This window comes from Aspergillus ibericus (genome assembly GCF_003184845.1).
Source record: "Aspergillus ibericus CBS 121593 unplaced genomic scaffold BO80scaffold_2, whole genome shotgun sequence".
NCBI classification, from domain to species: Eukaryota; Fungi; Ascomycota; class Eurotiomycetes; order Eurotiales; family Aspergillaceae; genus Aspergillus; species Aspergillus ibericus.
Genome location: NW_020292100.1, coordinates 259,519 through 281,192, shown reverse-complemented (window position 1 = coordinate 281,192; position 21,674 = coordinate 259,519). Strand labels below are relative to the sequence as shown.

The 21,674-nt window shown below is 55.0% G+C and overlaps 5 protein-coding genes across 5 annotated transcripts; 2 read left to right on the top strand and 3 right to left on the bottom strand.

Moving 5' to 3' along the window:
* Positions 1-56: 56 nt before the first annotated feature.
* On the bottom strand, positions 57-2,302 carry BO80DRAFT_344234 (uncharacterized protein; the record flags this gene model as incomplete). Its single annotated transcript, XM_025715267.1, has 2 exons — positions 57-1,963; positions 2,047-2,302. The coding sequence occupies 2 exons, from the start codon at positions 2,300-2,302 to the stop codon at positions 57-59; spliced, it is 2,163 nt and encodes a 720-aa protein (XP_025579961.1).
* Positions 2,303-6,724: 4,422 nt separating this feature from the next.
* On the bottom strand, positions 6,725-7,256 carry BO80DRAFT_420837 (uncharacterized protein). Its single transcript, XM_025718463.1, has one exon. The coding sequence runs from the start codon at positions 7,235-7,237 to the stop codon at positions 7,070-7,072; it is 168 nt and encodes a 55-aa protein (XP_025579960.1). The 5' UTR covers positions 7,238-7,256; the 3' UTR covers positions 6,725-7,069.
* Positions 7,257-8,102: 846 nt separating this feature from the next.
* On the bottom strand, positions 8,103-14,116 carry BO80DRAFT_490009 (putative RNA polymerase II transcription elongation factor (Ctr9); the record flags this gene model as incomplete). The annotated part of the gene is made up of 5 exons (XM_025723617.1): positions 12,998-14,116; positions 12,547-12,927; positions 10,950-11,886; positions 8,729-10,877; positions 8,103-8,695 (listed from the first exon to the last, which is right to left on the bottom strand). Exons 1-5 carry the CDS (start codon positions 13,858-13,860, stop codon positions 8,103-8,105), a joined length of 4,923 nt encoding a protein of 1,640 aa, XP_025579959.1. The 5' UTR covers positions 13,861-14,116.
* A 552-nt stretch (positions 14,117-14,668) lies between these two features.
* On the top strand, positions 14,669-16,149 carry BO80DRAFT_451243 (NADH kinase POS5; the record flags this gene model as incomplete). Its single annotated transcript, XM_025721873.1, has 3 exons — positions 14,669-14,816; positions 14,899-15,013; positions 15,078-16,149. 3 exons carry the CDS (start codon positions 14,669-14,671, stop codon positions 16,147-16,149), a joined length of 1,335 nt encoding a protein of 444 aa, XP_025579958.1.
* Positions 16,150-18,337: 2,188 nt separating this feature from the next.
* On the top strand, positions 18,338-20,968 carry BO80DRAFT_430847 (serine/threonine protein kinase CLA4; the record flags this gene model as incomplete). The annotated part of the gene is made up of 3 exons (XM_025720715.1): positions 18,338-20,329; positions 20,398-20,497; positions 20,559-20,968. The coding sequence occupies 3 exons, from the start codon at positions 18,338-18,340 to the stop codon at positions 20,966-20,968; spliced, it is 2,502 nt and encodes an 833-aa protein (XP_025579957.1).
* Between the last annotated feature and the right edge of the window lie 706 nt (positions 20,969-21,674).

Genomic DNA, 21,674 nt, shown 5'->3' with positions numbered 1-21,674 from the left:
AGGGCTCTGTAAGAGTTCCTTTGAGAGATGCAAGTTGTCTTCGGGTTGATAGCAGCTCAATTGGCTGCAGTGGTAGGGAAGAGGGAGTAAGACGCTCTGCCTTTCCGCCGAGGCGCGGCCCGAGAGGCAGCGTCATTCTTGATAGCCCTGGCGATCAACGGACCCGCCTCCATTTCAGTCGTGGACCTGGCCCGATCGTGGATGGAGGGGGCCCCAGTCGACGCATACCCGGCAGGCTCGGGACTTCCGTCGCCATCAGCTCGGAACAGAAGTTGAGCTTCGAGCTCGCGTGCCAGACTCTTGGTCTGCCGATGGTGGGAGGATTCGGGGCGTCCCACACCGGAGAGTTCGCCGGAGAGCCTCTGCTCAGATGGCTGGAACTCGCGGCTGCTTGCTAGACTGTGTACCAGGTCGGGGACGCTGGCAGTCGAAACGGAGGACCGGTGCTTGCGGACGACAGACGCGGCACGGGACAAGATCAAACTTTCCTGTGAGTTACATTTGCTGATGGGCGAAAAGCTGCTGCGGGGAGACACCGAGTGGTCCAAAGGCTGGATCACACCCGGCTGCGAGTAGAAGGCAAAGTGTCGGTCTGATTCTGCATCCGCCGTCAAGTATTCTTCGTACAGCGAATCAGGGTTGATGTGTTTGCCCAAGGTGGGAGCGAACCTCACCGGCTGGAAGTAATCGCTGTCCCTCTGCGTGGCGGCTAGGCCAGGATCATCGTCCAGAGTGGACGTCACAACTACGTGCGAGTTGGTTACAGGGTCCAGGTCCGCGGCGGTCAAGTCCGAGGCGTTCAGATGCATTGACCCAAGCAACGCATTGCTCCCATGCGGTCCAGTCACGGTAACCTCCGCTTCCTCCTGCCGCGGTTCGTCGAGCGAATTGCGAGTCCAGTCAAAGTTGCAGTTCGACTCGGCAGCATGCTCATAGCAGTAGTCAATGTCCGCATCCCATGACTCATAGATGGTCTCCTGGATGGCTTTCAGGTTGAGAGAGGAGCGTCTTCGAACTGGCTCTTGAACTGTGGGTGCTTGCGGCGGTGCAATCGTGGCCAGACGATGCTGTGGAAGGGTAGGGGACCCGAGTGCCTCAGCAAATTTCCTTGACAAGTCTTCAGCCACAGAAATGGACAGCTCAGACCTAGCCCCCGTCGTGGAAGTGATGGAAGGGGATCGCGCCTCAGCTAAAGGTGAGGAGATCGCCCGAGCAGGCGCACGAGGGGAGATTTCGTCATCATGCCAAACGGCGGGCTCCTCTTCTTCCGGCACATCTTCCAAGTCCGACGATAGAGTCGGCAGGGACATTGATGAGGTGCGAGCATTCAGCGCTTCATTGCTGACGGTGGCTGTAAAGACATTACCTGAGGGAGGATGGAACATGTCTTCCATATGGCTCTGAGACCAAGATGCGCCAGGTTCTACATCATCGGCATGTGAGTACACATGCTCGGGATAGGTTGGCTGGGTCGACAGACCCAGGATCTCGTCAATGGCGCGAGGAGCTGGCTCGGGCAGCTCGGGAGAGGATGCCAATCTCGGAGACGAGGCCCTCGGCGGCGGCGGGGTCGTCGATCCCGGTTTAGGATACCTTGGGACGGGCCGTGAAAAGTTCTCAACGACACGCGATTCTCTTCGTGCTCGAAGCTGCTTTGGACTCACGGAGGAGGAACCGCTTGGTGATGCTGGTGGGCTTGTTGGCGGAGGCGACACGACTTCGTCACAGCCGATGGCTGTCCCGCACTGGCTGAGATCCTCTGATGAAAAATCACGGAAATGCAGATCCTCAGCCCGAATGCCTTTCAGGTTGGTGACGGGTCTTTGAGAGGCACGGATAGCAGAGAACTCCGTGACTAGGTCGGTTTCCCGGGCCCTTTCCAATGACTGGAACTGAGACGGACTCGTATGAGTCAGATGGTGGAAGTCAAAAGGATCCGAGATAAGGCTCTTCAGTTGGTCGTCTGTGAAAAGTCCGTTGTATGAGCATTGGGTACAAGCTGAATGGTGCTTACAGCGCAGTTCGCATATGGCAGGGGAGACTTACGCGCATCACTCTGGCGTGACTTGCTGTTGCGGCTGAAGATCTCCGAGACTTCGAAGCGAGGTTTCTCACGCTCCACTTCGTCCTCCTCGTCCAGCGTGGAGACAATGTGGAACTTAGATCCCTGACGACGAAGGATGCGGCTTCCCCGCGAGAGAAGCGACTTGGTCACGCTCTCGGACCGATCATGGCGGACGCCAGCCGCAGAGCCTGTGCGATCGTCATATGAGGGCAGCGATGCTGCCTCCACAGAGGTCATGGAAGAAGCAGGGGAACGGCGGGAGGAAGTGGTAGAGTTGGTGGTGTTGCTGCGAGAGCGACCACTGAAGACGGACAGCCGCTTAGGGCTGTGCGCATGAGCAGTCGACCGGGAGCGTGTGTGGATTGAATGTTGTTCGGGGGAGTCGTTATTCGGCGCTCTGGCATAAGAACGGTCCAGATCCTGCTGGGACATGGTGTGGGTGGATGCCAGTGGGTGAGGAGCGTGCAGTGGGGAGGAAGAAGGGAGGGAGGAGGAAGGACTATATATCAGGAGTCCCGTCGGCGATGACAGATTCGGGGGCCAAATTAGTAGGCGAAGCAAGTGAGCGACCGTTAAGCCTCCAATCGTGATGGGATGGTCCTATCCTTGACCATGGTAGGGAGGAGATCTGGCGCGCAAGAGGCCGGGGGATCCAAATGAGTCGGAGAGCCGACGAGATGAGGCAGACGGAGTTGCTTTCAAGGTCGAGGTTGAGAGCGCATGCCCCGTGTCGAGCACCGGAAAGTTTGTCGAGTGTTTTAGGTTGACGGTTGAAACGGTTGCGAGAGACGCACCCAAAAAATTGGCCACAACAGATGAGATGAAGAAGGAAGGCGGCGATCAGAGGGACACAAGGAGAGCGAAAGGATGGATCAATTGCAACAAGAGGGGAGAAGAGAGAAAGGTGGAGAGAGAGAGAGAGCGTGAAGATACGGAGAGCAGTTGTGGGAAAGGATGGAGTCAAGAGCCGTAAAAGTAAGTCCAGACGGAGTAGTTGCCGCAAGTAATATAGTAAGAGTAATAAACGGGGAGTAGTGCTTTTACTACTTTACTAGTAGCCGCAGTACCAATGAATGAAGGGAATGGATGGGTCGGGATTGATTAAATTCTGGGGAAAAACGAGGGAAACTCTGGGAATCGCCAGAACGATCACGATCACGATCACGATCACGACTAAGGGAAGAACTACTACTAGATCTCAAACCGAGGCGACGGGGGCCCAGGTGGGAAATTGGGATTGAAGCAAGTAGTAATAAGAATAATAAAAAAGAAGAAAAGGTTTAGAGAGAGAGAGTGAAGAGCGAGCGAGCTGGAGAAATTGATGGTGGAGAGAAAGGAGCGAGAAAAGACGATCATCAAATACCTACGGAGTACAGACACTGATGCCAATCCCAGCCCAGGGCCATACGGTACACGGGACGGCAAGGATACTTACATACTGAAGTTTACTGCCCTGACTCGGTACGGTGCATTACCTACCAGGTACGTAAACTTAGTTACTAACAAAACTCGCGCAAAAAAAAAAAAAAAAAAAAAAACCAAAAAAAGTCAAACCAACGTTTGGTAGTCCCGCCCACGTTCGCCGTTGAAACCTTCTCTTCCTTTCTTTTCTTTTTTATTCTGACGGTCAGACTGGCCGCCGCATGAGTAGGAGCAGTAGCAGTAGCATTAGCATTGACATTGACCATTACCGTTGTCAGGAATTCCTCCGGAAAGTAGCGTCTGTTAGTGACCAACCTAGACCTCGTTCCAAAAAAGCGACGACGGAGTCCCTGCTTAGCATCATCCTAGATCCTGGTCCCTAAAAGGATCTAGTCCTTCTAGTACCTTGTAGTACTACGATGGGATGTCGTAGTGAGGCCTCCGTAGTGGTCCCCCATTCCCCCCCCCCCCGGGAAGGAAGGAGAAAGGACACGGAGAGGTTGGGAGGAGGGCACCCGAAATAGTACAGAGTAGTCTTGACTGCATCTGTCGTGTTCCATCGCAGAACATCATCCCCTCCAAGTGGATATAGCAGTTTAAAAAAAGAAACATGGGTTTGAGTCTTTGATATCATGATCGGAGGGAAGCAGGGAAAAAAAAGGTAAAAAGGGATCGGTTTCCTCCCCTTCTCCCCCCTAAAGAGGCAACGGGAACGATATCTACGGGATCGCTCGACCAATCCATCGTGCCCCGAGACGGTTTTGTCCAAAGATAGACAGCCCATGATCCTTCGTGGGGACAATGCAATCAGGAGAGGACAAAATAATTAAATCCTGAATGGAATAAGAAAAGCAATAAAAGTCACATTAATAAAAATAAAGAAAGAGAGACCTCCCCCTCCCCTTTCGCACAGACATGAGATAATAGTAATGATCCTTGAGGCCCCGAATTCTCGATCCCTCCTTAGTCAATTGCCCCTAAACAACCCAATCCGTACAAAGGAAGGTAGAGGCAAAGAGGGGCAAGTGGGAAGGCGTGAAGTTCGATTAGATTCCTTTTTGGTGACTGGGAGGATGTCTCGGGATTCAGAGGGCTGGAGCAGATGCTGATCGATGGGGCTTCGGGCTCAGTAGCCATGGAAAGTAAAAACAACGCAGAGGGGCTCCAGCAGGCCAGCCATCCTTCTAGGGGCTTCGGTGGATGGGGAAAGGAAGAAAACAATGCGAGAATAATAAACTCGAAAAAGCAAGCATGATGATTAGCGGCCGGAAATCGTCTCCTCGAACACAAAGCTGTTGTCAACCTTACGACCCATGGCTGCTTATGAAATGATGATATGATATGCCTGCTTACTTTCCGACGAATAAGTGCCGCAAGGTCCGGCGGAGTCCACGCACTACAGATTATCACTATCATCCCAAGGGCCAGAATCCCAATCTGACCGTCGAGCCCCGACTCTCAGCCCTCGGCGTGAAGCGATGATCCCACGGGCACTTCCGTTGGGCAAGTATCGGCGGTGGGTTCGAGGACGCGGAAGGGCTGATAGACGACGGGCGATGTGCAATGGGCAATGGGCAATGGGCAATGGGCAATGAATGTTCAGCTGGTGGGTGTAATGCTGAATACAACCGATGGCACAGTTCCTCGGCTGCGGTTCCTCCAGGAGGGAGTCGATTTATTCGCGCGTTTGTTCGGGATAAACTCCATAGTTAGCTGGCGAGCAGCTGATTGACGGGTTGACTGTGGACATGCATACGTACCTACATGCATGCGTGCAGCTACAGACAGCCTCCAGTGCTCTAGTATGAACACAAACAGCATCTCATCCGAACAGCCTCGAATATCCGAGAGACCATCTCCCTTGTCCCGACAATACGAGACGTCAATTCAGGCACCACCGGATCTTCATTCGCTTAACAGGGCGTCGGACCCAGTCCAACGTTCTCTCCACCGACCACAGTAGGCTCGTTGACTGGACGCCCGACGGGAGCTTCTCGGCCTGGCTGAACCTTGCGAACGCCAGGCGGATCCTGTGTGTCGGGACATTTGGTCGCGAAAGGGCCCTAGATACCGACTCCAATGGAACCTGGCCGTCAGCCAGCAACCAGTAAACCACACGGGTTGGAACTTGGAAGAGGGGGAGGATCGAACCACGGTTCTGGTAATTGCAATAAATGGCCGCATCCGCCCGGGAACAACCCTCTCAACATGACAGGTACAACTCTAACTCAATACTGCAGGGGGATGGAGGGGATTACTGCCTCTCGTCCGAGGCTCCGACGGAGGGACGGTGGACGCCGTGGACGCTGTGGACGGCGCACAGAATCCGCCCAAGCGGTGGTGGATATCCACTCAACGTGGTGAAATCGACTCATCATATTAAATCGACACGCGACCATCCTGGCCGGTCCCATCGTAGATTCATGCAGTGACCAGGATGCCCGAACCCGATGGACCCAGTGAGGCATTGACAATCCGCGTCCGTACAGTGTACAGTGTACCGAGGGGGAAAAATTACCACGCGAGCCCCGACCCAGTATGTATCTAATTTCTATTGTCCCCGGGGAACTCGCGGAGATGCGAGCAACAGCTGTCGGACGCGTTGTTTGGGGGGAGGTGCTCCAGATGGGGTCTTCTTGCCTCGGATCCGAGGGGGCAATTCCACTTTCCACATGTGCTTGCTTCGGCAGTCCACAACCGGCCACCGATGGATGGATACCTACAGAGTCCGTCAAAGTCAATTCCAAACGTCATATTGACTGCCACTCACTCCTCCCCCAGACGGAGGCGAACAACAGAATGCCACTTCCCGAGGCCCAGAGTACTAGTAGAACTAACGACTATATGGGGCCGAGGAACCATTGCAGGAGCCAGGAACTATCTACTAGGGGAAAGAGGGGGAGGGGGAAGGATTGATGAATTACTCGATTGAGTCATCCAGATCTCAGATCAAGTCATGGAGAAAACCGCTACACCGCCAATACTTGCTTATGTGCCTCGCACATGTACCTGCATCTCTCGTGCAGCCGTCACGTTCTCCTCGCTTTTGCTTTTTGGGCCTTCGGACCGGCGGTCTGGATGTGCATACTGCTCGTGGTTGGGTTTTCCCACCCGGCAAGAGACATCTCCAACTTATGTGACCTTGAGGCAGCTGTTGTGAGCCGAACACCGCATGAGAATCTGTCGGACTCCGCCTCCAGCAGTGCATCGTAGCAACTGGGAAGTACAGTAGTTCTCCGTCAATATGCCGCAGCGGAGGCTCGTCAGCTGATCCACCCGATGTCTCTCCTTACGTATATGTTACATACGTCCATCCGGTACTGTCAATACCTCGATACATACCGTACCCAGTACGACGAGGTAAGACGACAGTGAACACCGAGGTACCTCCCAACCTACCCACAATCAAGTATCCATAATTGCATATGTATGTCTGTGTGTGAACCCCATCAGATAATATATCCAAGAGATAAGAGCGAGCGAGCGAGACCGAGACTGACTGACAGTCAAAGATACCCCTCACCATGATCCAACACCACCACCACCAACAACAGCCCCCTTTTCCCTCACGATCCCCCAATCTCAAACACCTCTGCCACAAAACCCGCCCCCCAACAAGGCAACAACCAGCACCCCCAAACCCATGCCACACCACTGTCTCAGATCCAACCTTAAACCTCCCTCCTCCCCTTTATCGAGCGCGCGCGAGAGAGAGGGGGGTGGGTTTGAGGGGCGCGGCGAGTCTTTCATCTTCATCATCCCATTCCCAGCCCTCCCCTAGCGTGTTGCACCATCTTCCCCCCTCCCTCCCTCCCTCCCTCCCTCTCTCCTCCCTCGACGCCCCCAACTTCTCCATCGTTCGAACTCCTGACGATCCCTAGTGTCTAGACCAACACCTACCTAGACTCTAGCCAGTAGCCACTAGATGCTGTGTAGCCAGACCGTCATTGTTATTATGAGTGGGGTGGGGGGGGGGGGAAGATTTTAGTGCTGCTTAGTTTGCTGTAGGCTCAAGGCTGGGTCGCGTTCGGTCAGGTCGACTAGGACACTAAATCGGGGACAGGTTTCCCTGCCTTCTTTGGCTTAGGGTTGGTTTTGCTTGGGGGTTCGGTACGATGTATGGTATGTATGCTTGTCTGTATGTATGTCTGGTATGGGGACGAGGTTACCGAGGTGTATATCTAACTATAGATAGACCACCCTCAGACCTTCTAGTGATACTATACAGAGTACTATACTACGATGTATGTTCCAGCCACGCGGATGGAGGGATAGAGGAATGGCTGGCCTGCCATGGTATATACTATTATGTGCTATGGCATACTCCATACGATGTACTGCTATGGTGATACTGGGTACGTCCCATGGAGAATGACCGCAGCCATCGGTGCAACAATAGTATCAATTGCTCCTATAGCCAATGCCTGGCCCCCGAAGTGCTCAATTCTGACTGAGTAAATGACATCCATTCCCAACGCCATCTTTTTCAAATACACAGTGGAAGAGAAGAAAGAGAAAAAAAAAGTCACAATCCCGTAAAACTACAGTTGGGTTCAAGGGGAAAAACCAACGCATCCAACAGCTGGGAGAGAAGGAGAGGAGGGAATCAAATCATTCATTCCTCGTCGTCCTTCATCTCCGCATCTTCACCATCATCATTGAACAGCCCATCATCCTCATCCTCGTCGCCCCCATCCACGGGCTCATTCTCGCCCCCGGCCCCCGTCGCCCCGTCGCCTGATCCTGCGCCCCCTCCAGCCACGGCCTCGTCCTCGTCCTCGTCCTCGTCGTCATCAGCCACCCGCCGGGTCACCTTCGCCCGACGCCGGTGCACCACCTCCTCTTCCTCGTCATCGTCCGCCCCAGTATCGCGCATCTCATGGTCCTCGCCATCGGATCTGTCCCCGGCGTCGTCTTCATCCGAATCCACCACCATTTCGCTGCTCTTGTACTTGCTCTGTGCCTTGCCGCCCGACCGACGCTCCAGGCGTCGCCGCTTCTTTGGGGCCGTCTCGCCGTCGCTGTCCGGCTCCGTGCTCCTGTCCCGCCCGGGGGAGTCGCCACCGTCGTTGATGAAGTCATCCTCGTTGCGCTTCTTCTTGCGCTTCGACGACGTCTTCTTCTTGCGTTTGACCTTGGTGCCCGTCTCCGACTCCGTCGTCATTTCCGCGTCCTCGCGCGCGCGTTCCTCTTCTGCCCGCTGCTCCGCTAGCCGCTGCGCTTCTTCAATCATCCGCTGACGCTCTTCAGCCACGCGCTGCTTCCGCTCCCGTTCGGCTTCTTGTGCCTTGCGGACCTCTTCCTCTCGTCGTCGCATCTCCGCTTCACGGGCCTCCCGGGCCTGCTGTAGCTTGGCGGCGTTCTTCTCCTCGTAGTCCTTTTGGCTTTGTAGGGCACGCTCGAGTTGCTTGATGATCGTTCGGCCCATGTTTGCGCGCTGCTCCAACGCGCTAGCCGGGTAGGGCGGGTTCTTCGCTTGGGCAACCCGGTTAAACGTCTCCACGGCTTGGTGAAGACCCTCTGCCGCTTCCTGCACGTCCTGCACGGTCTTTTGCGTTTCCTGGAGACCGTACGTGAGCGAGGCGATCTGGTTCTGCACGAAGGCAACGTTGAACTCGAGATGGGTTTGGCCGGGGGCAACCGCGTGGGCGCGCTGCGCGTAGTCCAGGGCGGTCTTCATCGCCTGCAGGTTCATCTCCTGCTTGCCCTTGGCCAGCCAGACTCGACCCAAACAGGCCAGGATCTGCGCATCGCGAGCACGGTCTTTCGACAGTGCAGCCTCGTAGTGCTCGATCGAGCGGGTGTATTGCCGCAGCTCCGCGTAGACATGACCCAGGTTCAGGTAGACACTTGCATCTCGTAACGTATCCCGGACCTTGGAGAAGATGTGTACCGCTGAGGCGTGGTCTTTCTTGTCATCCACCAGCGCGATGGCGATGCCTTGCGCCGCGTAGGCGTTGCGGGGGTCCAGCTGAAGCGCCTTGTCAAAGAATTCCACGGCCCGCTCGTACATCTTGCGACGCTTCTCTTTGTCCTGATCGGTATCGCGCCGCATGTCGCGCGCCGTCGCCAGGTGGATGTTACCCATGCCGGTTAGCGAGTACCGATCATGCTTGTCGTAATATTGCAGGGTATGTTTATAGTGTCGCTGCTCGTGATCCTCTGCCAGATTGGCCGCACGTTTCTTCGACTTGCTCAGATACCAGCCAAACAGGGCGCGGACTTCGAGGTTGGTCGAGTCAGCCTCGTAGAGCTTGGCCATCTTCTTAGGACCTTCATCGGTAGGGCTCTGGCGAAGGGCAATGTACGTCAACCGCGCGTTGGCTTCCGTGTAGTCGGAATGGCGTTCCAAAAGACCTTGGTACACCTTCTTGGCCTCCTCTGGCATGTCGGCTGCCTCGTACGTCCGGCCCAGGTTGAAGCTGATGGTGGTAACCAGCGCATCGGTGTCCAGCTCGCTCTCTTTCTCCTGCGATCGAACGCAGGCATCTAGCGCCGTCTGGAACATGGCCCGGGCTCGGTCGATCTTCTCGGCCTGGTACAGGAAGCACCCCATGTTGTTGAGAAGCTGCGGGGGAAGGTGGACGCGGAGAGCCTCCTTGACTTGCTCTTCATCCTCGAGGCCTTCAGGGCGCTCCTCCTCAGCGACTTCTGCCAGCTGCATCTCTTCCAGCTGAGTGAGGCACTGCATGCTCTTCTCAGGCGCCGTCTGCTCGTACAGCCGTGCTAGGTACACCAAAACCGACTCGTCGGGGGAGATCTTTTTGCTCTCATCCTTCCAAAGAGCGCGAACAGACTCCAAAAGGTTGATGGCCTTCTTCGTTTCGGCCGACTTATCTTCCTTACTGCCACTCGCCTGGGCCGCGAAGACCTCCTCCGCATGGAGCGCGCCGAGAAGCACCATGCATTCGGCGTTCTTTGTCTGCTGGATGATCTTCTCGAGCCGGAATTTGGCTCCGTCATAATCTTTACTGGACACTTGCATCTGCACTGTGCCAAACTTGGCGGGGAGGTATCCTTTCTCACCACCGCCACGAGCCTGGTCGGAGCGGTTGTAGTACTCTGCAGCACGTGTCAGGTCGCCTTCGTAATGGGATTTTCGGCCAAGCAGATACCAGCCATCGCTAGCAATCTGCATCACATCGGTGTGTTCGATGGCCTTGCGGGCCAGTGTCTCGACCGTGGCGTAGGACTTCCTGAGGAGGAAGTAGCTGCCGAACAAAGAACATGTCATAGGGTATTCCTTGTCCAGTTTAAATGCCTTCTGTGTGTACTGGGTCATTGCCACCTTGTACAACGAACCGAAGGCGGGGTCCGTCGTGGCGTGTCGTGAACTGTCGTAGAGATAGTATACTGCAAGGAGGATGTTGGCAACCTTCGAGTCGGGGTTCTATTGCGCAAAAAAAGGTCAAGCAGTCAGTAAACACGGATTCGACGCAAATCAAATATGCATCCCACTCACCAATGCCAAAGACCGCTCCCAAGCAGCCTTTGCCTGTTCCTTGAAGCCCAGCTGCCACAGGCAACTGCCGATACCGATGCGCGGGTCGGGGTCTGTCAAGCCGGGCATCTTCATCAATACTTTCTGGTAGCCTTCTAGGGCCTCGCCATATCGTCCAAGCAGGTATTGCGTCCTCGCGCGGCCAAGAATAGCCATCACATTCCGACCACCGAAAGCCTTGGACGACTCATCGAAACACTTGAGGGCCTGCCGCAGCGACTCCACCCTCTCGGATGTATCAACCGTGCCGGGACGTACAGGGCGTGGTGGGTGCAGCGAAGCGCGCAGCAGCGACAGGACACCTCGCGCAAGGAACAGAGGGGGAAAGGCCGGGTTCAGTCGCGAAGCCTCGTTCAGGGTCGAAGTCGCGAGTTGGAGATAGTGGTCCTTCGTCTTGGCCTCGGTGTACAATTCTCCCTCGGATGCGACGCGGGGGGCCTGTCTGCTCTTAAGCATCAACAGCCAGCAGACCCATCCCAGCAGGCCGAGTTTCTCCTTGGTGGCTCCATGGGCGACCGAGGCGAGGCCTTTGTTTAGGATGTCGATGGCATGATCCAGTTGTTTCTGCTTGGCATACGCCAGTGCAATTGTGACCCAGAAATTCTTGGCCGCTTTCTCGTTCTCGAGTAGCGTACAGAGTTCGGTAGGATCATCCGGGAGAATCTCCAGGCTAACCTCGACTTCACTGTCGAGGGTGGACGCGGGAATGTCGATGGCGGAGGGAATGTCAGAAAAACGAAGATTGGGCACTGGGTTGGCGGCCGAAAGAGAATCGCCATTCGTGCCATTGGCGTGACCATTCTGGAGAGACGCCATGGCTTGCGCGGGTAGTGCTTTGAGCAATGTAATGGAGATGGGGACGGAGGGGGAAGATGCGACTGATCGGAGGTGAAAGGAGCTTGGGAAGTGGTTCAGCTCAACTCATGTTCGGGATGCAATCAGGTGGGTGAGGAGTGAGCGGGGAGAGGTGGAAGAGTGACTTCTTGCCAGAGATACGAGCAAGAAGAACGCTCCGAGGATTGCAGTAGCCGGAGACACAACAAAGTCTGCGGTCGCAGCAGGCTCAGTTGGATGCTCTCGTCGGGATGGGGAAGCGCTGCTCCGTTGGAGGAGCGGCGCGAGGCTGGCCGGGCCGAGTGTTACACCGCCACCGCCTGTGGCTAGTATTCAACACCAGGTCCATAGCAAGTTGGACAGCCTAGATGGTACTAGTAGTGACCTCCTCGAAGTTATTCACTCATATGCGGAATAGACAGGAAACAGTATGCAAAATCTGAGTGTATGTCTCTTCTATTACTGGTCCAGGGCGTTTGGACCATTCACCCTCCGGAAAGCTATATAGTTATAGTACTTTCAGGAACAAAGACGATCGAAACACCAAAAACGAAGAGGAGAGGTATCTATCCTGGCCAACCCTATCACGCCAGTAACAATAATCATAACAATAGTACTCGAAACGCATCTTCTCGTGTCATGTAACGTTCAGTAAGAGTGTCGGTCATAGCACATAACGGCAAAGTCAACCCAACGCCCAAGAGATGAATCTCCGCATCAGAACCCCAACAGCTTAGGCAGTTTGCAGAGGAACACAGCGCTCACCAGCACCATGAAGATCCGTCCAACCTCGGCCCAGTGCCCCAACCGCACATGCGTCTCAGCATACCCTGCAGCCGCGGCAGTTCTCCGCTCCTCGGGTCCATGGCCGACATCGATGGAGCCGGCCAGTTCGGACGGGAATCTCCCCGTCTCATAATACTCCTCAAGCAGTTGGTCTTTCTCAGTCCAGAGTTCTCGGAGCCACGCGTCAAACTCTTGCTGATCATCCAAAGGAATCTCGGACACTGCAAACCGTCTCCAGTGCATGTTGACAGAGGTCGGCGGCCGCCCTTGCAGATAAGTAGACCGAAGAGTAAAGTATTTGTCAGGAAGGCTGCCCTTTCTGTTGGGTGAAGTCATAGTAGTCAGTCATATGCTCAGCGTCTATTGCATGGGGCGCATTCAATACTTACGGAGGTCCCTCGTAAGCTACGGTGCAGTCATAGACCCATTCCACAGTCCCTCGCAGCTGCTGTAAACAGAAAAACAGACCGGTGGAACGGGGAATAATCTCATGTTTCAATGTAGACAGTCCCTGTTTCTTTGCATACTCTGCGCTCCGTCGCCTGGTGTTGATAGAGAGGTTCGTCCCCTCGGGGAAGATCAATAGCCACATGGGGTCATATTGCGGTGACCCGGACTGAGAACCCGTGTGTTGGGTCTTCAGCTTCTCCAAGCGATGTTGCAGACGTGGTTTGTCGGACAGCCATTTGCGAGCCATGAAGATAAAGCCGTAAAAGGTCATTCCTTGGCCGATAATAGGAATATACTTGAGAGATTCCTTCAGGATGATAAAGATGCGGCCGTGCATCGCATTCGTATATGCCACCCACCACAGATAGATCCAATCTGTATACACCTGATGGTTGGCGATTAACACTAGCCGCTCCGGGAATTGTGTCTTCAGGCGTCCATCCTCTGCGATGTGGATCTGGCCCCGTACGCTCTTGTCCCCACTGACTCGTACAAAGGTCGGGCAACCCCACTGAGTGAGAGCCGTGATGACCAGGCCGAAGGACTGCTTCGTGTATGCCATGTACGAGTAGTACCAGTCTTTGTTAATCACGTATAGCGGAGAGCCGATGACCTGGGTCGCTAAGATGGCAACGCAGCAACAGTTAAACCATGTTGCCAGGAGTAGGGAGCGGAGAAGTTGCATTGCGATGCCATGTTTCAAACGAGGCTCCGCATCGTGATTTGGGAGCTGTTCCTTTGAAGCGGTGGTGTGATTGAGTTGGGAATCATACTTCCGTTGTCGAAGCTCGGAAGTATCCATGATGATCTAGCTCTATTGTCGGCGACGAGGAATAAAACGATGGGACTGCGAGCCGACTTATTAACGGGGGATAAAGTTCTAGAGTTAATGGTACTGGATCGGGTACAGATTAGCTTTCCTGAGCCATGATCACGCGAGCAGTCCCGACCAGATGCAGCAACTGTACCAAGAAGAGCGGTGTCTCCCGAAAACCCGGTGGGAGGAAGCGAAGCGGCCGGGGAAGGCCTGGTGGTCGTACTGAAGGGAAGAGGCAGTCGGTTAATAATATTAACAGAGAGGTAAGGCAACAATATACAGTTTCAAGCCATGCTCGGAGCGCTAGGAGGAGAAGCTTAGGTTCCTGGCCAGCGCATGGAGGGGAAGAGGGAGAGGGAAGCTTGAGCCGGACGGAGCTGGGAGCCTGGGGCGCATGATCGGAGGCTCCAGTCACCATTGGACCACTACGTCACTCCAAGGCGGTCAGCGAAGATCCTGGGGTTTCTGCTTGTGACGCATAATTTATCAACATAGATTGTATTAACTAGATTGACTACTTTGGTTGTCCTTTCCTGCAGGTCATTTGCTTAGATTGAATACGACGGACATCACTAGCACTCTAAACACATAGATGCAGCTGTGTTCCCCGCTGAACTAATCCTGCATGTCAGGCCAAAGCTGAATTCGCACATGCTGGTTTGGGACAATGAATGAGACCTAGGCTTGATAGAGTGAGCGCTTTCGTCCGGATGGGGCTCCACACCTCAAGTAAGCTAACGAATGTGTTCTAGAAACAGCGTACATGACCCTTCGGAGTCACATCCTACACTAAATGCATTTCCCGACCATGCGACTGCAGCTCACCCGACTCGGGAGCCCGAGTCGGATACCTTGGACACGGAGCTTCTCCTCTTCCTCACAACGCTACGAGATTAGAGATGTCGGGCTGCTCCCACAGCGTCTGATACCTAAATATCAAGGTGTGCGTCAATGCAGTGCGGTCTGCAGAAACCCCCTGAAGCCTTCCGGTGGTGTGCTGACCGGTTCGTGTGCCCCGAGCAGAATCCCAAGTGGGCGATCTTCTTTCCCTCCAATGGCCAGCTCCCCCGCGAAATATTTTCGTCGTAAAGAAGGACTATGCGCCTGCTGTCACCACATCCCTAATTGAATTTGCCAAGTACGGGGACCTGATACTGAGTGACCGAGAAGCACTGTGCGCTAACCACTCGCCAACAATCTAGTCACGCGACGTCTACCTATCCATCGACCTCGATCATTCTAGAACCCAGTGTCGCAGAGGAGGTACATTCATCACTTCAATCACCGGTTTACTCCGCCTCTCTAGACCAACTACGGCCGGCCCTGCATGACAAGGTAGATCTCACCGTTACGCTAGGGGGAGATGGGACGATTTTGCATGCTTCGTCCTTGTTTGCCACGTGCTACAATGTGCCCCCGGTATTGTCGTTCAGCATGGGAACCCTCGGGTTCCTAAGCGAATGGAAGTTTGCCGAATACAAGCGCGCACTTCGCGAGGTATACATGTCTGGTGCAGGAGTTGGGGATCGCGCGACGGTGCTGGGTGACCCCCAACCAACCTCTGACGAGGAGTCGCTGGAACTCGGAGCGGGCCCTACTGGATGGTCGTCGGTGCGAGGAAAGTCGATGGGCTTGACGCGCGGGGCTCGGATCTTGATGCGCAATCGGCTCAAGGTCGGACTGTTCACTGCAGATGGTCAGCCGGTACAACGAGAATCCAAATCGGCCGGCATGCCAAACAGCCTGGACAAACAGGGGGCGTATGTGATGAACGAGGTGCTTCTGCATCGAGGCAAGGAACCACATCTGGCTGTGCTGGACGTCTATGTTGGGGGCCGGTTCCTGACGGAGGCCGTGGCCGACGGAATCATCATTTCAACACCGACGGGTAGCACGGCATACAGTCTGAGCAGTGGTGGCAGCATTGTGCACCCGCTCGTTCCAGCGGTTCTGCTGACCCCGATCTGTGCACGAAGCCTGAGCTTCCGGCCCTTGGTACTGCCGTCCAGTACCCCAATCACATTACGACTGAGCGAGAAAAACAGGAGCCGCGAGCTGGAGGTTAGCATAGACGGGGTGAACCTGGGGCAAGGGTTGACGGCGGGGATGGAGGCGCGAGTATGGGACGAGGAGATGCGTCATGGCAAAAATGAATGGCAAGGGGGTGTGCCATGTGTAATGCGAAGGATCACGGGCGGAGAGGCGCACGATGGATGGGTGGGAGGGTTGAATGGATTGCTGAAGTTCAACCATCCATTTGGAGAGGAGCGGTGATAAGATAAGTAGATACGGAGGATGGCTGGCTAGCCTTGGGGGTGACGACCTAACATATTATTTGACTCAATCTGTACCCATATCCCAGAAGTTTTATGATGGCATGCACGGAAACGTGATCTGCCCAGACTTCTGATCGATTCATATGAAGATACATTTATCGGAGTATCTACTGTGTATCGCCATCTGGGCACTCACTGTTGGTTACCCTGAAAAAGGGGCGGGAATCAGGGCCGGCGGTGGGCCTCTCCCTTCTTTCGGCCCTCTGGCCCAGCGACCCGTGGGCCGCTCACTGCGATCCTTGGGGAAAACGATTCCCTTATTGACCGGGATTCAGTCCGGGTGTGCATCCGCTGTTGACTGGCTGCAATGCGGCCCATACAGGTATTGGGATTCTTTGTTTACTGACCTGCCTGTGGGACGACGGTCTGGCGCCGCAAGGAGACCCAGCCCTGAATAGCCTCAGAGGGCGAGCGAGAGACCCATCGGTATCATTCTATGGCCATCGGGCCCATCCGCGGGTGATGTAATGGTCTCCTGCCCATTAATCAATCCGAAGTCCGGCATCTGGATCGGAGTGGAGAGTTTTCTGGCGTACGTATATTGGGTCCCCTTAATCTATCTACATAGATAGTATCAACGGTGTACTATAGGCAGTAGAAACAAGGAAGGGGTTTCCAAACCTGTGGCTGTTATCACTTACACGCAGTACATAGCATGGAGTATCAACTACTGCTACTCCCTTAGCCCCAGTAATGCTGTCTAATATGCACTGCCCGGGGGCCATTTCATCCACACTGACCAAACCCTGGCGGGTTTGATGTGATATCGCATCCACCCAATTGGATTCGCACTGGTCGACAACAACCCCAGGGGTTCCCTTCCACGGTCTCAAGTGAGGGCTGTGTGGTCCTGGGTGGTCTTTGGGAAGTGATGGTCGTGCATCGGTGGGATCGGGAGGCTTGACTGCGTAGAATTTAGCTTTGTATATGAAACCTCCAAGACATCCCACGACAATCCATTATGATGAAAGTCAAGGACCCATCGCTCGTTGTTTGGTGATCCTATGGTAGACAGGCGTGAGTGCCATACTGATTCCAGGGGGGGCCAGTCAGTAGTGGTCAGTAGTATCTTGGGTCACCGTACTCCGTAGTATCTTCATCTTCTTCCTCCTCCTCTTCCTCCTCTTCCTTCTCTACACCATTATTATTCTTGGGGGTTTCTGGGTGAACTGCCTCACCTTTGAGAACCAACCCTCAGGGCTTGTGTATCCCCGATAGCGAGCCACGCGCCCCTTGGGAGCCGCGGGAGGTGAAACCTCGAGTGCCTTTTGTTAACGACCGGCCTTCCCTTTTTGCCGCCTTCTCTTGGAGCTCCTTCTCTTCCCTCACACTCTCACTCTCTTCCTTTCACGCCCGCCCTTTCTTCCTCATCCACCCCTCTGTTCCCTTGGCCGGTGACCTTCATTTGTTTGTGGCACCGCCGCCTTCTTCTTTTCCATCCAGCTCGTTATTTCCGGCACGCCTCGTGTGTCTCCCCTCATCCCGTTGTCTGCATCTTGCTGCATTGCGTACTTCGCACTTCCGCCCCCATTTGGTACCGCTGGTCTCACCGCGCCTGGACGACGAGGTAGCCACCTTCGAGACGTGCCTTTCACGCTCGGAGCTTCCTCGCGGGCGCGAGGCTTCCCTCTTGCTGATTGCTTGAGGAAAAGCCTATCTATACCGCTAAGGTATGTTCATATTCCTTATCCTATCTCGATCTACCCGTCGGTTGGCGGGTGGATTATAGATCGATCCCTTGGACAGGAGGCTCTTCCCCGTCCACGGGTCGCAAAATGACAGACCCAGCCTTGCGCATGCCACAGTTCGCTTGCTGACCACCCTGCAGTGATTTGCAGTAGCCTGGGTGTGTTGTCGGGGCCGCCCTTTCACGTTGCTCCGTGAACTTGATTGACTGCTTCCTCCCCCCCTGAGGAACCCCCCTCTCCCCCCCTTCCCCTCCTCGGGCGTTCCGCGTCTCGGTTTCCACCCCGGCCCAGCTAAATGGCCTCCTACGAAAAGTGAGCCGGTCTTTTTCCTTTTTGCTTCTGTTCTTCACACCCACCCCTTTCGCATTCAACCTCGATCCTTTACAGGTTCTTGCCTGTGGTTCTTCCGGGCGCTGCTGACGCGGCCGCAGTACTACAATGTACTCCCCAGATCAGTTTATGAATCCGGGGCCTGCCCCTCGCCCCCCAGCCGATCGCCCAACGCTCAACCTGCCTTCCAACCCTTCCAACGTGGCCACCTCCTTCAGCCAGATGAACCTGAATTCTCCCAGTACCCCCGGTCCGGCCAATCTGTCTCTGTTCCCCAATACGAGCACCCCTACGCTCACGCGCACCAAGACCGAGCAGTCGGCCGGGGGAGGTGTCACCGTGATCAAGGAGGGGTATGTTCGCTGCAAGGAAGACAAGTTTCTGGCGACCTGGAACCAACGATACCTGATCCTGCGCGAATTCCGCCTCGATTTCCTCAAGAATGAGACTGGGAAGATCGTGTTGTCCATCCCCCTGACGGCGGTCACGGGCGTCTCTCGATCGGAGGATACCCGCATGGCCTTTGAAATCATCCGTCTCGCCAATCCCAAGGATGCGACCTCCAAAGCCGCCGTGATCACCCGTGATGTGCCCACCAAGAGCATCACTTGTGAAGTTAAGAGCGATGATGAGATCTACGACTGGATCGATAAGATCTACGAACGCTGCCCCGGCATGGGAGGGGTGAGCAACCCAACAAACTTTAGCCATCGTGTCCATGTCGGATTCGATCCGCGCACAGGCGCCTTCGTGGGCTTGCCGCCGGAGTGGGAGAAGCTCCTAACCGCGTCCGCAATCACCAAGGAAGACTACAAGAAGAACCCCCAGGCAGTCATCGAGGTTCTGGAATTCTATTCCGACATCAAGATGCGTGAACAGAACCCTCAGTATTATGCCGGACTGTCCTCCCCGCCGAACCAGCAAGCAAAGCCCTTCAACAGCGGGTCCGTGGGAAGTTCAATTGCGCCTCCGAGACCCCCGCCGCCAGCTCCCGCGCAGCGTCTGGACAGCGGTGGCCAGTCATACTCGAGCCACTCCGCTGCCTCGTCTCCTGTGCAGGCTAAGTCGGACTCCGACCGTGCCTTGGAGCAGCAGCATCAGTTGGAGCGTATGAACGAACTTGCGGATAAGGAGCGTCGCCGGGTGGAGGAAGAGTCTCGTCGCGCTCGCCAGCGGGAAGAGGAGCAGAACCGGCTCGAACAGGAAGCGTACAATGCCTCCTTGCCCAAGACCCGCGTTCCTCTGGCTAAGCAGGAACTTGGTGGCTACGGCCCGTCGTCGTCTGATGACCGTTATAAGCCAAGCCGTCCAGCTCCGCAGGCACCTGGCTCCTCTCGCCAGGACCCTTCGCGCCAGCTGACTGCCCAACGCCCTGCGCCGTCGCCTCCGACTGCCAACGGCTCCGCAAGGCCTGAACAATCCTCCCCGAGCTCCAGACACCCGACCCAAGCTCAATCCCCCGCGCGGGTCCAGAACAATGGCGCTAAGGCGCAGCCGGCTCAGGGTCCGCCCCCCAGCAAGCTACCTGCTCCGGTTCAGCCTGTGAAGCCCCTGAACATTGCAAACAAACAGGCGACCAGCAAGACCAACGTCCCTGATGGGGTCCGCCAGGCCGAGGCTGCTCTCAGTAAGAAGGCGGAGCCACGCCAGAGGGAAGTACGCATGTCGGCCATGAGCGAGAACGAGGTTATGGATCGACTGAGGTCGGTAGTTTCCAAGGACAACCCGAATGAGTCCTACAGCAAGCAGCGCAAGATTGGACAGGGTGCCTCCGGATCCGTGTACGTGGCACGCGTTAAGGAGCATGCCACTTCTGGTGTCGCACGGGAGCTCTACCGCCAGTATGGCCCTCGAACCCAGGTGGCGATTAAACAGATGGACTTGCGTAGCCAGCCACGGAAGGAGCTCATTGTCAATGAGATCATCGTTATGAAGGATAGCCAGCACGCCAACATTGTCAACTTCCTTGACTCGTTCCTGCAGGAGCAGAGCAACGAGCTATGGGTCGTCATGGAATTCATGGAAGGTGGCGCGCTTACGGATGTCATTGACAACAACCCGTTGATCCAGGAAGACCAGATTGCTACGATTTGTGCAGAGGTATGTGCATGCAGAACGTCATGCGAGCGAAGCCCCGGGTCATGATGCTAACACGAATTTGTTTCCAGACCTGTAAAGGATTGGCTCACCTGCACAGCCAGAACATCATCCACCGTGATATCAAGAGTGACAACGTCCTTCTTGACCGGGCGGGTCATGTTAAGATTAGTGAGTAGCTTTGACTATACGCTGGTTGGAATGAGGAAAAGAGATCCTAACAACCTCTTAGCTGATTTCGGATTCTGCGCCAAGCTTACCGAATCGAAGAGCAAGCGAGCCACCATGGTCGGTACTCCCTACTGGATGGCGCCCGAGGTGGTGAAGCAGAAGGAGTATGGCCCCAAGGTGGACTGCTGGTCACTGGGTATCATGGCCATTGAGATGATTGAATCGGAGCCCCCGTATCTGAACGAGGAACCGCTCAAAGCGCTGTACCTCATCGCCACCAATGGCACTCCTCGCCTGAAGAAGCCGGAGAAGCTTAGCAAGGAACTCAAATCTTTCCTCAGTGTCTGTCTCTGTGTTGATGTGCGCAGCCGTGCCACCGCTGATGAGCTGTTGGCCCATGATTTCCTCAAGCTGGGCTGCAGCCTTGCGAGCCTGGCGGAGTTGCTCCGTTGGAAGAAGAACAGCCAGTGATTGACCGTGGAGGGATGATAGCCACCGACTCGCCCCGGGTCGTCTTGTTCCTCTTATGATTTACACCAGATCTTGTTTTCACGCACATATGGGTCACATTTACGCGCCTCCGGTTGATTTTGCTGCTCCCTAACGACCTGCATTGCCACTCAATTTCTTCTTGTGATATCCTCACTGCACAGCTTTGTCGTCTGCGGACTCGGCATGGATAATTTGGCGTTCATCTTGGTGTCTATTCCCCCTTTGTGGTTCGTTCCTCTTCTCCTTACATTCGTGAATAATCTTGTTACCGGCCCCTTTCCGCTGTGCGGTTCTGCTCCTACCGATGATCTGGACCGGGCCGGCGAAGCGAAACCGCACCTGATGATGTGTCGGCTGGTGTCTTCGGCTGTACTGGGAAAAGAAGAAAGAAGAGAAGAAAAGAAAAATCAAGGAAAGAGAGAAGAAAGAAAGACGAAAAGAGATCAATCGGGCAAAACCCCAAAAGACGATCAAGAGCTGAAGACCGATGAGTTGGGACGCTCCGGCATACGGACGTGCATTAAAAATTTTGTTGCCCTCATGTACCTGCCTATGTCTGTTTTGATTGACGAGTCCATGATGGAATACTGGGGGCATAGCGAGCAGCTATGTCCGAAAAAAAGAACTACATGATCGTCTGCTAATGCAGCTCCATGGAGGGAGCTAGAAGAGGGCACTTGGAGCG